A 14949-nucleotide genomic window follows, 5' to 3' on the forward strand; every position below is an offset into this window, starting at 1 on the left:
CAAGTAGCTTGGGTGGATTATTTTTCACTCTCTCATCAGTCGATACCATGCACTCAGCAGCTTCAGAGAACGGCAGTGCTGTGTAGTTGCTGATTTGTCACACTCAGGGGAAATCAGAAATTTCTTCCATCAAACGCCATAAAGCACCATCTGTTTAGTGAGTCTTCACTGAGGAGACACATGAACGGATGTCTTCCGGGACACACGCTTTTCTTTTTAGGAATTTTGAGCAGTTAACTTCTTTTTATGCTCAAGCAAAACTGTTTTGTGTGACATCCACATGAGTGACAAGCATGCTGCAGTTCTACAGACTCTTGCTCTAGGCTCCAAACAAACACTGAGCAAACGAGAGTTCCATCCAAATGAGTTAGATTTGATTTGACAAATACACATATTATGCAGCCTAAAATGTGTCTTAAAAGTTGAATATTCTGGTTATAAATTCATATTGTAGCAGCATCCACAAACAATGCTACAATATAAATATTTAATCCCACAAAAGGCTTTGAGCACTTTTTAAAGAAAATACTAAGAAGTTAGTAAATAAGAACCAACACCATTCTGTCCCAACATTGGAACCACGTGGTGGTTTGCTGCAGACAGATCCCGCTGACCCCATAGATAAAAGACATTTTTTAAAAAAAGTATTTGGCCTTTCTAATTTTTAAAAGGCATGATGTTGGACTGGAATTGGATGCGCTGTCTACATGTGCCAGAAATAAACACTGGTAATACTGCACAGTAACTGGGATGTGAGAGAGGCCTGTTTGCTTGAAGAACAGGGCAAAATCTGATTGGCCACTACCAAAGTTGTGTTTCTATGTCTATAGTTGTGTGAACAAACTTTAGTTTGTTACTGTTGAGAACATTTTAACTGATCTTCACTACTTCCTTACAAAGTGATGATTGATGGTCGAGACTTTGTAGGGGATAAGGAGAGAATTAGATTTAGGCAGGGGTGGAGCCAAAGGGGTGGCCTAGGGTAGCACTGGCCACCCCCAAAATCTGATTGGCCAGCCAAGGTACCACCCCATGCCAGATTGATGTGCACTAGGTACCTGCTATAGAGCTTCCAGCCTAAGGCGAAGTTACTTGGCAGGATTATACTTATGGTAAAGGGCTAATAAATCCTCCACATGTCCTTACTAGTGTGTGAGTGAGTAAGTGAGTGAGTGAGTGAGTGAGAGAGAGAATGCAAGAGCATGCACATGTATAATTGCAGTGGTCAGGGGGGCTGTATTTCTGTCTGCTAATTAAGTTTAATTATATTAAATATCATCTACTAAGGGATCCTATTAAACACTAATTACAAATCACAGAGTCTGTGGCAGCTGTACAGATCACCTCAACAGCCCTGAACACATGAAAGCAAATTATAGCAGAACCATGATGATCACAAGTCAGCAGGGAAACTTACTACTCAACTCATGACCTGTTATTAAATATCCTAAAACAGGAAGTTTGGAAGGGGCTCGTATTTTGTCATTTTAATTGAAATTTGAATATTTTCTTTCTATCACAGGTTATTTGTATTTGTGCTCAGTTGTATGACAAAAAAAGTAGTTGCAATGTTAAAATAATGTATGTTCCCTTTCCTGTTTTTTTAAATGACCAGCATTAAGTTTGCACACATTTTGCTCAAAACTGTATTCATTTTTGTCTAAATGACAAAACTAAACTATTGAAAAATGTAGTAAGTAAAGCAGTTGTAAACAGTTCAAACCCTGCATCATAATGTTACAGCAAACTGTGAAATGCAATGCTGCGTAAAATAACACTGGTAATACACCTGGAAATGTGGCTGCAAACAAATAAATAAATAAAATAAGGATTTGTCCTTCCTGCTCACTGTGCACAAGCACATTTACACACCATGTGTTGGCGGGATCAGTACACAAGGCACTTCCACATAAAAATAAAAATCCACATCAAAACTCAGACAAACAACCCACACAAATAACGTAACACAGCTAATCCCCACCAAATGAGAACCGCAGCCGAGAAAACATAACTGCCACAACAACAAGCAGACTGAAATTAACTCCATCCAGACCCGCTTGTCTGCCTATTCATGCTACAGATGAAAGGAAGAGAAACAAAAGCCACACACATCTGTTTTACTGTCTTCTGTGCATTTGTAGTTACACATCATATTCCTGTAGCTTTGGCCTGTATGATGTAAAAGAATTTTGCATGGTAACATGGGACCAAGCACTGGATTATAGCACCGAATAAACACCTTAGAAATTGAGAAGAAAGGAATAATACGCGTCTATTTAACACAATGGAGCCATTCAACTGCCCGAAAAGCTGTGGACTTGTTATACAATTTCGGTATTTTTCCTTAATAGAGACAAGTTTGGGTCATTAGTTCACTAGTCTGGGAAACTGGACTCATTTAAGAAACACATCATCACACTGTTAATACATAGACCATTTCAATATTCTGCAGCTGTATGTGGAGGAAAGAATGTTTAATGAATGAAGTCCAACCCTGAGCAGAAGATGTGAAAGGACATGACCTCAGGCCTGAAAGTGGGTGTCAGAAGGTTGATCTGTCCCCATTTAGTCTTGCTTTATTAGAGGAGATGGCACTGTAGCCCAGAGGGGCTGTCCTACAACAATGGGCAATCTTCTCTGACCGCTTCTGCTCTGGAATCCAATTATACAAATTTATTGATTGACTTTTACCTTGGTTAAAAAAATAACACATTTTTGAAGTCGTCCTCTGTCTAAAGAGGCAAGCTGAATGTGAGTCACATCTACTGCCACCTTCTTTCAAAAGCATCCTGACCTCCCGGTGTGACTGCCGTTCCTGTACCTGCCTCGCTGCGACTTTCACCAGTTAAAAGAAACAACAGCTGACAAAAAGAAAAAGAAAGCCAAGGCCTTTGGGTGCATAAAGAATATTTCACCAATGGTCAAATTTAAAAAAAAAAAGAAAACCACTTAAATGAGCTGTAAATGTGTGTACATTTACATTTAGTCATTTAGCAGTACCAGTACCAGTCAGTCCTATGATAAAACAGAAAACGGATTATTTGATTAAACTCACTGCTCAACTTCACTTTGTCATGTAATTTTCAATTAGCATTTATGACTTTCCTGACAAATTCAAGGTTACATGAATCTAATATCACCTTCTGATAATTTGGTATAATTGTGAATCAGGAATTACTTCACACAAAGATAAGGAGGCATTTTTCAGTAAAGTGAGATGACTATTAGCCCATATGGCCTAGTCTTTAACGCAAAGACATTTTAAATTTTTTGCTTATTTAACTAACACTCACAGGAAAGCTGAAATAGTCCACAGCCCTACAATGGGAAGAATAGACTTGCAACTGAAATGTGTTTTGCAGTATTACAGGTACAGTAATTGGCTTGACATGACTTGCCAGATATGTGTAATGTGATCCTTCCTATCACTAAAAGCCAAATTACCCATAAGAGTCACCAATAGCTTAAGCTTCAGCCATCTTCTTACTGCTCACACAGAGACAGTGGTGGATAGCTATAGCTATCTATAATCATTTCCCAGTTTGTCTCCCTTGGGAGAGCCTGTGCTGTTTGTTAAGTAGGCCCACGCCTGCACTCCCCCAAGCTTCCTGCTGCTCCATAATGAGCTTCTCCAGCTGGATGGCCACCGAGATGGTGGAGGCCACAGGTTGAGCTGCTCACCCTCTCTAATTGACAGAATCACACTGAGGCCCTTCAGTAGCAGAGCAACAGTGTGCAAACAAAGTTACTAAGTATTTATTATGATATTCCTAAGCAGTTACACACTTCTTCACATTTAAAGTAAATGGCAGAAAATTCAACAGGGACAAGAGAATACAAGCACAGAGAACAGATACAGAAAAGCAGAGACACTTCTGTCTGTGAAAGCAAAGGAACTAAAGGTTACAAAAAGTTCCATTATTTCTGAACAAACCTAGAGACTTCACAAGGTCATTTGTCTGACAGGTAATTACCATAATTGTAAGTTTAATTCTAAACTCCCCTGGCAGTCATAGGCATGTTTTTCTTTTGATAAAATTCAGATTTTCATAAAGTAAATTTTGTGTTTCCTTGGCTTTTTTATAGACGTGTTAAATGCATCACAAACATTTTGCAGTGCAGAGTTATAGTAGAGTTTAAAACCTACAAATCTGCACTTTTCTTGGCACATTACCACCACCAACTGTCAGTGTGCACATGAACAAAACAACGAGCTATTATTTAACGCATTTCTTCACGTTGTTAGCGGTGGTTAAAACTTTTACATAGAATCGTTATTGGTGCGGGACAAACATGAAATGTGACGTGAAGGTTGGTTGCAGACAATTTTAGCAATTATGAGAAAACAAAGTGTCCCATTAAATCTTATAGTTTAGCAAGATACAATTAGCGGAATATCCTTCATGCAGTGTGATGAATACTTTTGGGTTCACTAATAACACAAATGATATACTTTTAATACTTTTTTCCTATTTCCTGGTTTAATTGGAAATAAAAAGTATATTTAGCTTTTCATAGAATCCATGCAGTTAAATGTATAGCAATTAGTCATCAGCATAAAATAAAATGAAGACATAATCAAGTCAAATATTATTTAGAGGTACAAATACAAAGTTTGCATCATTAAATAATATAGTATCAATTCTCATAATCTCATTATGTTGCTAAAACATGCCATAATGCAATTCAGATTTGTTATGTTTCAGGGACCTAGGATTCACAGGATATATATTATATTATATTATATTTTTGTATTATTTGTATATTATATTATATATTTTTCATATTTTATATTATATTTATTTATATTTTTTTGTATTTTATATTTTTTTATATTTTTATTTTTATTTTTTTTATTATTTATATTTTATATTATATTTTTTATTATTATATATTATTTTTGTGTATTATATTATGCATCTTGCTCTTATTTCACATGAGTTACATTGGGTTATTTTGCTAAAGTGATGCAAAGCATAATCAATGTTTACACTTTTGCATCAGTGATTGTTGATTCTCGGATTGATGCATCGAGTTAAAAGATACCAATACCACTCATTTTATTCTGTTGAGTAAAAGGGTTTGTATGTGAATACAAAACTAAACCATGACAAGAACACACCCTTTAATAACAGCATTTGGACACCTCATCAGTGGTGTATATTGATTTTTCAAATAGATCAGATACTGTGGACCACTAAAGAACAGGCACGGATAGTCAGCTAACCAGTTTCATCTGCAGGAAACAGTTCAAACTTTAAACAATCCAATTCTATATCAAAATGGTGGAAGCCACAGGTTGAGTTGCTCACTCTTTAATTCTGTAATAGGAAGCTAAGTAAGAGCACCTTATTCCGTTCTTTAAATCTTAATGTAGCAATGCTCTTATGGGGACATACAAATGTCAAAGATTATATTTAATTTTTATTGGTTGTACAAAATACTACTTATAATATGCAATAATAAAAAGTCCTTCACACAGTGGTAAAAGAATTAAAGTGCTGAGGCATGATAAAGTAGCTGCAGTTGCTCACATTAAACAGCACACTGTAGACCGAACTTAACAAGACTTATACAGTAGCTATATCCATCATTTTATTTACATATGTGGTACAGTCCAGTATTTATGAGACAGAAGGCAATGTCACTCAACTGTTCCAGTGTTTCTTACTATTCAGCATGGGAGAAAATAAAAATGGAGCCTTTAAAGTGAGGCTCATAAACCATTCTATGGGTCTGTCAACAGGGTAATTTACAAGACTGCAGGGCTGACTTCATTCAAAGGAGAAAAACCAAATGCCAGCCATGCATGGAAGAGAAAAAATGTCCAGAGAGAGAGCTACCTGCTGAAACACTCAACTGCCATCTGCTGTAAACAAGCTTTTACATTCGTGTTCATATAGTGTGAAATATTTTACATTTGATAGGAAAGCCAAATTGGTTTCGGGTCTTGTTCTGTGATTTGACTGATGGAGCCAAGAGGTATGAGAGGTATCAATTCTTCTGATTTGAGCTCTTCTGAGCTACAGTATGTGAATTTTTCAAATATTGTTTTACTACAAATATGGTCCAAAACCTACTTTAATGTGCAAAGGTGCTGCCGAAACCTCCTTTGACCATAGAACAGCCCTGCAAGCAGCGTGCAGATGTTTGCTTCTAAACATTTTGGAACACGGCTCTCCATCCTAGTCTTTTACATACCTTCTACTCTACAGCGGAGGTAGAGAAAAGTACTGTATTTTCATACAAAGCATATTATTGAAGTTTGGGCAGACATTCTGTTGCATTTCTTGTACTGCATTTGTATCGTTTGTTTTTACACATTTTTACTTGCCTAAAACGGAGTATATGGTTCTTGTTTTTATTTCATTTTTCCAGAACATAAAATTGTAACAAACCCTGATACCGAGAAACAGTGATTTTAAATTTACCCAAAATGGTAGAAATACAAAATCAGAAAAAAAAACAACAAAATGGATAAATAACTACAGTTGTAACAACAGTTTTAACAGCTTAAACAAGTTAATTTGAGCATCAATTTGTACCTAATATGTCTATCTGAAAAAACTTGGATGTAAAAACGTAGGGAAAAGGCTACAAATAAAATGCGTGATTGGTTGTATGAAGAACTTCTGTCTAATAAGTATATGCCTGTGACTGCAGCAACATTAATCTGCTCATCTTTCTGTAGTAAACAGCACTAATGACAGCCTGGGTAGCATATATTTATTTTTGATCATCCATGACAGCTCGGTGGGAGAACATTTATAGCCCAGTAATTTGAGAATACATCATCTTTGCTTTGAAACTAATTTTGGGAAAATAGGTTAAGATTTAAGCAGCACTGACCACCGACTGCATTTTGGTTGGTGAAGTAACTGTTATGTTGCTTTGAGTATTGCTAAGATGCTTAGTGTTCAAAGAAAAGCTGCATAATCACACACCAAGAACGAAAAAAAAAACCACAGTGTGTCAGCATTCAAATGTGGAGAAAGACATCAAAACTTACAAGAACATAGCTAATAATGGGCCTGGTAGGTGGTCAAAGGAGCAAACCTCTGTTTACAAAACAACAAGTTGCATCCACATTTAAATGCAGCACAAAATTATTTTGGATTTTGTTGTGACATTAGATGCACTGAAGCTTCAGTACGAAGTCTTAGTCTAATACAACACAAAGACATCCTGGTACGTGGGGAGTGAAACAGTATAAACACTTGAGAATATGAAAACAAAAAAATGTGCATTCACATTCTCAGGTGCAAAACTGGTTTTATGAGTTGAGCTCTTCATTTATACAAATGTGCATAAAGGTACAGTGTGTAACTTGTTTGTTGTGCTGACAAAGAGGTGCTGTCAAAACCTGTGACCCAAATTCATTAAACAGCACTGCATTAGAGCTTATTTATAATTAAAAGCTTGGAAACTATATGTAAATAATATCTGCACTGTGTTTACAGCATAGTCTAGGCCATACATTTGGTGAATGATAAAGGGCTGTCACAGTCACACTGAGTCACCTTTGACTACATGAATAAAAGACAAGAGGCAAGGGGGAATAATAGGCCAGCACTTCTCACATGTTAAGAAAGACAACCCTGTCACCTGGCCAGGCCCCGGCAAGAAAACCGCTGACATCAGGGTTATAGGCAGATGTGTTTAAAAGCGATAAAACATGTTTTGTGTAAAACAACTGTTAGATTTTCCTCTATTACACCAGCCCTCCATCTTCCTCAGACCCTAACCAGCTCTGGTACCTGCCTAATCACAAACACAAAATGCTTTAACAACGCTGTAGTCAAACAAACTGGACATTGTACTGCAGGATCACGTATTACGGCAGAAATTGAACCCAGATATGTTGCTGCAAGATCGAATCTTGACTTCAATTGGATCGAGTCTTTCTGTTAGAATGGCTGGCACCACTAATCCTAAGAACTCTTTGCAAGTCAAGCAATTAATATATGGTCATACGGTCAATGCCGTATGTGTACAGTTACCATCATGTATGATGTTCAGGTGTAGGCTACTGTCACCACTACCAGAACTTGCACGTCTTGACTGTTCACTAAGTTTGCCCACGTTATGATGAAGACCAATTAAACCAATCACACCTCAATTCCACCACTTCTCATGGTGCAGTCACACCAAAAATCACTTCCTATTATTTCTTGTTCATGTAAAATGATGTGTGTCTGTAGTGAGCGTAAGGATGATAATGGAGGTGAAATTTCTAATAAATCATAGTTTAATACAATACTGTGAACTACTGACATAGCCTCGCTAGTTCCTGCAACTTATGTTTACAATCCAAGTTAATCCTGTCCCCTCCTGCTTTTGGCCACACTATACGTAAATGTTGCCAAGCGGATTCTGGTCTGACAGCATCTACACTTAAACTGTCAAAGTTTGTCATCTGTTGACTAACTCGCACAGGGAAAACAGAAGCAACAAGCACTTTCTAGAGCAATTTACAATTTATTCTGAAGTCCAGGGACTGCCAAACAAGCTCTTCCCCTCCACAGACATGCATCCACAAAAGCTAAACACTCAACATATGCTGCATTGTTCTTTGGTGTCATTTTTTTTTTCAGCAAAACACTGCTTAGCTGTCATACAAACTAACTTTACTTAGGTTTTTCATCATGTTAGCTATTCACACTCTTTACTTTGCCAAGCAATTCTGTGTTTGATAGAAAATGAATAGAATCATATGTCACATTGTGCCACATCCAGTACCTCATAAATTATTAAATTTGCAATTACCAAAATACTTTCTGTTTTTGGCTTTTCTTGACATGATAAAATACAAAGTCCTGGACATGGATTTCTCCTCACTGGTGATTTGAACTCTCCTTATTAGCTCTTCTCAAATTACCCTGTATATGTCAAAAGTGTTAATATACAAGAAAAAGGTGCTGTCAGGGGAAGTGCATCTCACCTCAGCCTCTCCTCTTCCTTCTTTCGCAGCTTCATGTCGCGTTGGACCACTTTCAAGACGTGCTCTGCCTCATCATCCGTCAGGCCCGACAGGTCCATCTTCCGACCCATCGTTCTTGGCCCTGCCACACTGAGCTGCTGCTGCTGGTCCAAGGGGTGAGGAGAACGAGAGCCACTGGCACCACTGCTCTGGGGGCCGAGGCTGGGAAAACCCTGGGGGAAGAGAGAGAAATGACCAGCGTTTGTGCTTTTCAATGGACTCATTTTAAGCTAAACATTAATAGACCTGACACTGTCTGAAAGAAGGCTTTTACACCTGGTAATTTGTCAGTTATGAATTTAATCATCTGCTAACAAAGTATAAAAATCAATAGGCACAACTCACAATTTAGTGGGAGTATAAATGTCATAATTAAAAAAAAAACTATTACAGTAGAGATCCAACTTAAAAAAAAGGTCCACTGAAAAGCCACAATCTTACCATGCAAATAATGTTGCAACGCTTATATGAGTTGTAAACTCTTATATTATTGTGCTATGTGCTCAGTCCCTGAGCTGCCCAAAATTGGATAACTTGTAAAAACGGTAACCCAACATGCACTGCCTTTAATGGATTAAAAGGTTTCTGATATTTGTGTGGTACATTACGGCTATTTCTGTACCATAAATAGTAACCATGATCTGATCTGTGTTCACAACCTACGTCAGTACAGGTTTACCGAGGTAGACCTATACGTGGCAAAAACCTGAATGCACTGCCAAAAAACACAAAAGTTTAACATTTTGTTTGCAAAGCTATCTGACTTTTATAGTTGACCTTTCATGGATCACACTGAATATAGATATCATTTTAAAGACTCTGAGTTAGGATATTTAGACTGTGATTAATGTAAAAACCAGCCTGACACCTGATATTTGTTGACTGCAACAGACAAAAGCAAACTGAGGCAGAGAAGGAGGTAAAGAAAGGATGGTGTGATCGATGTGATTGAGAGGTGATAGAGTGGGTGTCCCTGAATATACAAAAAAGGGATGAGTGGGGGAAAAAATGAGAGACGGATCATTGCAAAGTCTTAATAAGATGGGTGAGTTCCAGTAGAGAGAGGGGAGAGACAATTTTGTCCATTTCAAAATCAAAACTTGAGCCAGTGATTCTTGATGAATATAAACCCACAATTTATGTCTTATCATGGTGGAAGGACAACGGCACAACATCACTATTAATGATGCAAATTGACCACAGGATGTCAGCAAGCTTTACCGTAATACATCTTTATTAGAGAACTCCAACATAAAGCACTGTAAAATGTGAAATCAACATATCTACACAGTAACATATACACCATCAACTGCAACTGCTGATCTAACACATTTGTCTTTGATTCTAGTTGCTCTCCTAATGCATAGAGGAGATTAATGAACCATTGCTGTATGTCCATTATTGTAAAGTCACAAGGGAAGGCAATAATTCAGGCCTTCTTTTTATAGTGAGTGGTGTCAAGGACAGGGATGAAGCATCATTTGTGTCTGTGAGAGTCTGTCTCTAAAGCTTTAGTGACGCACAGACTTCGGGCCAGAAACCGTGCACGAATTTTCACTTCTGACAGTTTGCAATAAGATATACATCAATACATATGCACAAGTGTGCACACACAAATTTGCACATGACATCTCAAATCTATGCTTCTTTTATAAACCAATGTCCCACTCAAACACATTATTAAATTAAATATAGTCATTTAATAAAAAGTATGTTTGCCCAGATATAAGATAACCATTATATGTTTTAATTTATTTTTTTTTTACAATATATTTGGTGTATTTTTACATGGTACTAATTGTTGATATGTTCTTTTTATTTTATCATTTCTTGTCCAACTTAAGTTTGTAGTAGCATTCTAGAGGTGAAACTGTCAAATCCTAATAAAAATATTCTGTGGTTTATTTTCACTTTTATGTTCTGTGTATTAATACTTACAGCTGCAACTACTCACTTTCCCCATGAGGATCTAGTTTTTCAGATAAATTTCACAGCTGCATGGTAGAGGAATCATGAGGATTTACGTAAATGTTTTTGATTCGCTACATAAACCTACAGCCAAGTACTAGATGTACAAAATCAGCCAGATAATAGTGCAGCTCATTATTTTACCAGCCATCACCTGTGAACAAAGCTAATGTGGATTAGTTTTGAAGAGAAGCAGTTGATTGTTGCTCTGCATAATGTTCCAAGAGGACACACGTTATAGAATATAACAATACAATTTTTTCAACTACTGTCATATTTTGACTGACACCACACTAAAGTATACCAACATGTGTAAAAACACTGAATGGTTTCGGCTGGGAAAATAGGTCATAGTGATGCATTTATACGGAATATACAAGAAAGTGCTAAAAGACAAATCATGTGCAAATATGTGGCTCATCTTCACTGAAAGTTTGTCCATGCAAACACTAAATCACCCCAAATACATCTAATCACACGTAAAACACCATGTCCTAACCAGAGCTGCAGAGCACTTGGTTCTGGTGCTGTCTAACACCTCAGACCATCAGCAGAAGAGGGGCGAGCTAAGGGCACAGCCCTGTTAGAGGGCAGGTGCAGCCAAGCGCTAAATGAACTGCTTGTTTTAGAAGGTCTCTAAGGTTTCAGCATTTCATTACAACCAGAAGAAAAGAGACAGAGAAAAAATTCACTAAAATAGGGACTAGTGGTGAATACATTAAACTGACTTTTTGCATGCACAAAGTGGAAACATGTACTGGAGATGTTCCTACAAAGTGCTTGAAAAAGTCAGAGTAGCTTATTATAACTCCTTTAAAAAAATTGCAGCCACATGACAGTGGCACATTGGTGTTCATGGCTTTTTTACAACTCGGCATATAACCACTATCTGTCAAGATGATATCAAGAGAAGCAACGACAACGATGGACTAAAGACATAGTTCAGCTTTCACTAAAGGGGCTGTACCACATGTCACCTCTACATTTCTATTCCTTCAACTGCTTCACCATCTGACTAACTATAAACTAACAAGCACAGCACATAGTGTGAACAGGGGCCTGTCATTAGCAATGAATTAATGAGATACCATCAGCCAAAGAAACACAATCACACTTTATATCTCTGAGAGAAGAGCAGTGTGAGTGGTTACAAAGTCTATAGGCACCTGTAATTGAGTTACAATCAGCCAAAAAAAATAAAAATAAAGGACAGTTGTTGTTTTTTTTATTTAAAGCAAAATTGGTACCAATTCAACAGGTTTTACACATTAATATAATTTTGTATAATGTTGTTGGTAAAACCTCCACCGTCACTACAGCCAAACTGCTATGGTTGCAATGGAAGAGGAAAGGAGGAAACAAGAGAAAACTTAAAGCTATTTCAGTTAATGGCCTGTAAAATATACCAGGCAGACAGTAGTCTGTGGGTATTGAACTGTGGTCTATAGGACTATAGATTACTTACAATGCAGTGTGATCGAATTCGCCTGACTCAAAATGTCAACAACATACCAACAACTGTCCAGTGTGAATGTCGTGTAGATAGTGTTAGTGTTAACTTCCACAAATGGTCATATTATATGCATGTCCTTTATATCTAGTGGTAATATTGGAGCAATAGGCCTTTATTTAGAAGGAGTTACACAAGTCACAGCTCAAAATAATAACACTAAGAATTTAACTTGTGTCTGTCCTGTGCATGTATCAACTTTCAAATAACCAACAAAATAAATGCACTTTTTTTTATTATTTTACATTAACAATGTCTTAAAACGTTGATCTACTTTGTAAGAAAACACAATAACTGCACCTCTTCTTAACTTATATACTGTAGCTATTCAACACTGTTGCTAGCTTAAAGTATAAAACCAAAACCAACAATGAACAGCGTCTAATCGTGTTTAGTGTCTCTCGGTCTGGATTACTGTATTGCTCTGTTGTTTACAATGAGTAAAAACACATCAGCAACACACACCGTGACATGGGAAACATGAAAACATGCAGTCATGACATTTTTTAACAAATACTGCCCCAAATCACATGCTCTGAACGTAGCCGGTCGACTACACATATACAAGATTTCCAGTGGAATTTTGGCGATTGGACATGTATGCCAGAATATTGTTGTTAGAAACTGACCAAAGAGAGCCTTTATATAAAGTTTCGGTTTTGCCAAAAACCCGATATGGCTTTTTAACTTGCTTGACATATAAACCATACTTGGTGAAGACAGACCAAAACAAGCCAGAGGTAACATTTAAATCCCACTGATCATTTCTCACTCTGACATTCACCTCCTGTGTCACATCTTTCAGTACCTGCCCAATTACCACTGCTGCATATGCAGAGCAAGAGAGGGGCTTGGCAAGGTGAGAATGCTGCAACCGAACAATATCACACACACACACACACGCACACACACATGCCCAAATACAGTTTGTTAAACTCTAAACAGATGCTAATTGAATCTGCCTCTGAGTCACTGTCCATGTGACAAAGTGTTGAGAACTGCTGAAATACAAATATTGAGAATGGGTTGTAATTCTTGCTGAGCAATCTCAATTTTCCTTGAATGAATTACTCAGAATAGCAGACTCATTCATCCTGTTCGTGGGTAAATGTATTCTTGGTGACTCCCTAAAAAGCTTCCCAATGGGGCCCGGTATTATTATTAAGAACAGGTGACAGTCATCACAAAAAGGAACACATTTTAAAAACCCACAGGAAATAAACTGCACTGTATCCAGCTGAGCTACCTGCACACCCACTCACAGGGGCAGCCACATGAGGATTTTCAGCTTGCATTCCTTTTGGGTTAAAGATTTTTTTTTTCTGCAACTATGGCTGTGAAACAAAAACGGACTTTATTTTAAAAGCGTCTGCTAATGAAATTTAAACATGTCTGTGTCTCTAATTAAAAAAAATATATAACACACATTCCACCCCCCTCATGGATGTGGTTTCAGATTTATTTCCAGCACTCTGGTGTGTCGAGCTGTGAGGCAAATATACCTGATTACATCCACCTCACATCCCGCACAAATGCCGCATTTCCCTCCTGAGGAGCCAGCACCTCATTCGTTCGGACTGCCACGCTGACTGTAGGATAACATCTGCGTGAGATCCTGCGGTGACAAATGTCAGCTTTCGCCCCTGTACGGACAGCGAATCACAGCTTGCAGCAAACGGCAGTGAAGAGGTGATCAAGAAATCGAACAGAAACGTGCGTTTTCGTACTATGGTATGCAAACATGCACCGCGGCTGCCCATCTAAAGCAGACACCTGACTGTGATGCTCATATTTCAATCGTCTATTAATTCCTGCTCATTTTAACGGGCTTTCGCAGAGAGTTGAGGTGGAGAATCACTTACACAGGATCAGTGGGTCCCTGATGATTGCCAGTTATAGTCTCTTTCACGTTATCCCAGATAATGACAAAACAGGAGAGAGACACGCGGAAGGATGCGCCGCTGCAAGTGTAAACTTCCGCGACCACACTCTGTCTCCCGGATACTTTTGGCTTCCCTGCCCCTCGGCTAGTCGCCTTATCCCCCCCCCACCCCACCCCAAAAGGAGCAGACGCAGGCACCGCTGAATGGGTGATCACGAGGTTTGTATTACACGGAGAGAGGAGGGGGGGAGGGCGCACTGCGAGCGAGGTGAGGGATTGGCACCCAACCTTGATTCTTCCTGTATTCACAGTGACACGGGGCGGACTGGAATGGAGCTGTTAGGGAGCTCTGCAGGTTGGAAAACACAGACACTCGACTCTGTTTCCATGCTTGGCTGATCTGATCCCTAGTCCCATTTTTCCTACTGGCACCTGGGCATCCTGCCCTCCAGTTTGGCGCTGCTGCTCCTGTAGGAGGAGGAGGAGGAGGAGGAGGCCCCGTGTTTGGTGTCTGCTCCATTCACAAAGACAGTATCAGTGCAATTAACCTCAGTGAAAGAGAGGCAAACATCCCAATTAATCCATTTTATGTAAGATTCACCTGTTTGT

General features: G+C 38.3%; 1 protein-coding gene across 6 annotated transcripts in view; it reads right to left on the reverse strand.

Annotated features, from left to right (window-relative positions):
- The window catches only part of myripb (myosin VIIA and Rab interacting protein b), an 85568-nt gene extending 71050 nt beyond the window's left edge, over positions 1–14518 (reverse strand). For 2 of the 6 annotated variants that reach the window (XM_067486697.1, XM_067486695.1), the window contains exons 1-2: positions 14321–14516; positions 8942–9153 (exon numbers count right to left, since the gene is read on the reverse strand). In XM_067486697.1, coding sequence (XP_067342798.1) covers positions 8942–9051 — 110 coding nt within the window. In that variant the 5' untranslated portion in view covers positions 9052–9153; positions 14321–14516. Of the gene's footprint in view, positions 1–8941; positions 9154–13960; positions 14169–14320 lie in introns of those variants that run through there. The other 4 variants (XM_067486699.1, XM_067486698.1, XM_067486700.1 and 1 more) reach the window with 3 other exon arrangements.
- Positions 14519–14949: the final 431 nt, after the last annotated feature.

The sequence above is a fragment of the Channa argus genome, chromosome 19 (genome assembly GCF_033026475.1).
Source record: "Channa argus isolate prfri chromosome 19, Channa argus male v1.0, whole genome shotgun sequence".
In the NCBI taxonomy this organism is placed as follows: Eukaryota; Metazoa; Chordata; class Actinopteri; order Anabantiformes; family Channidae; genus Channa; species Channa argus.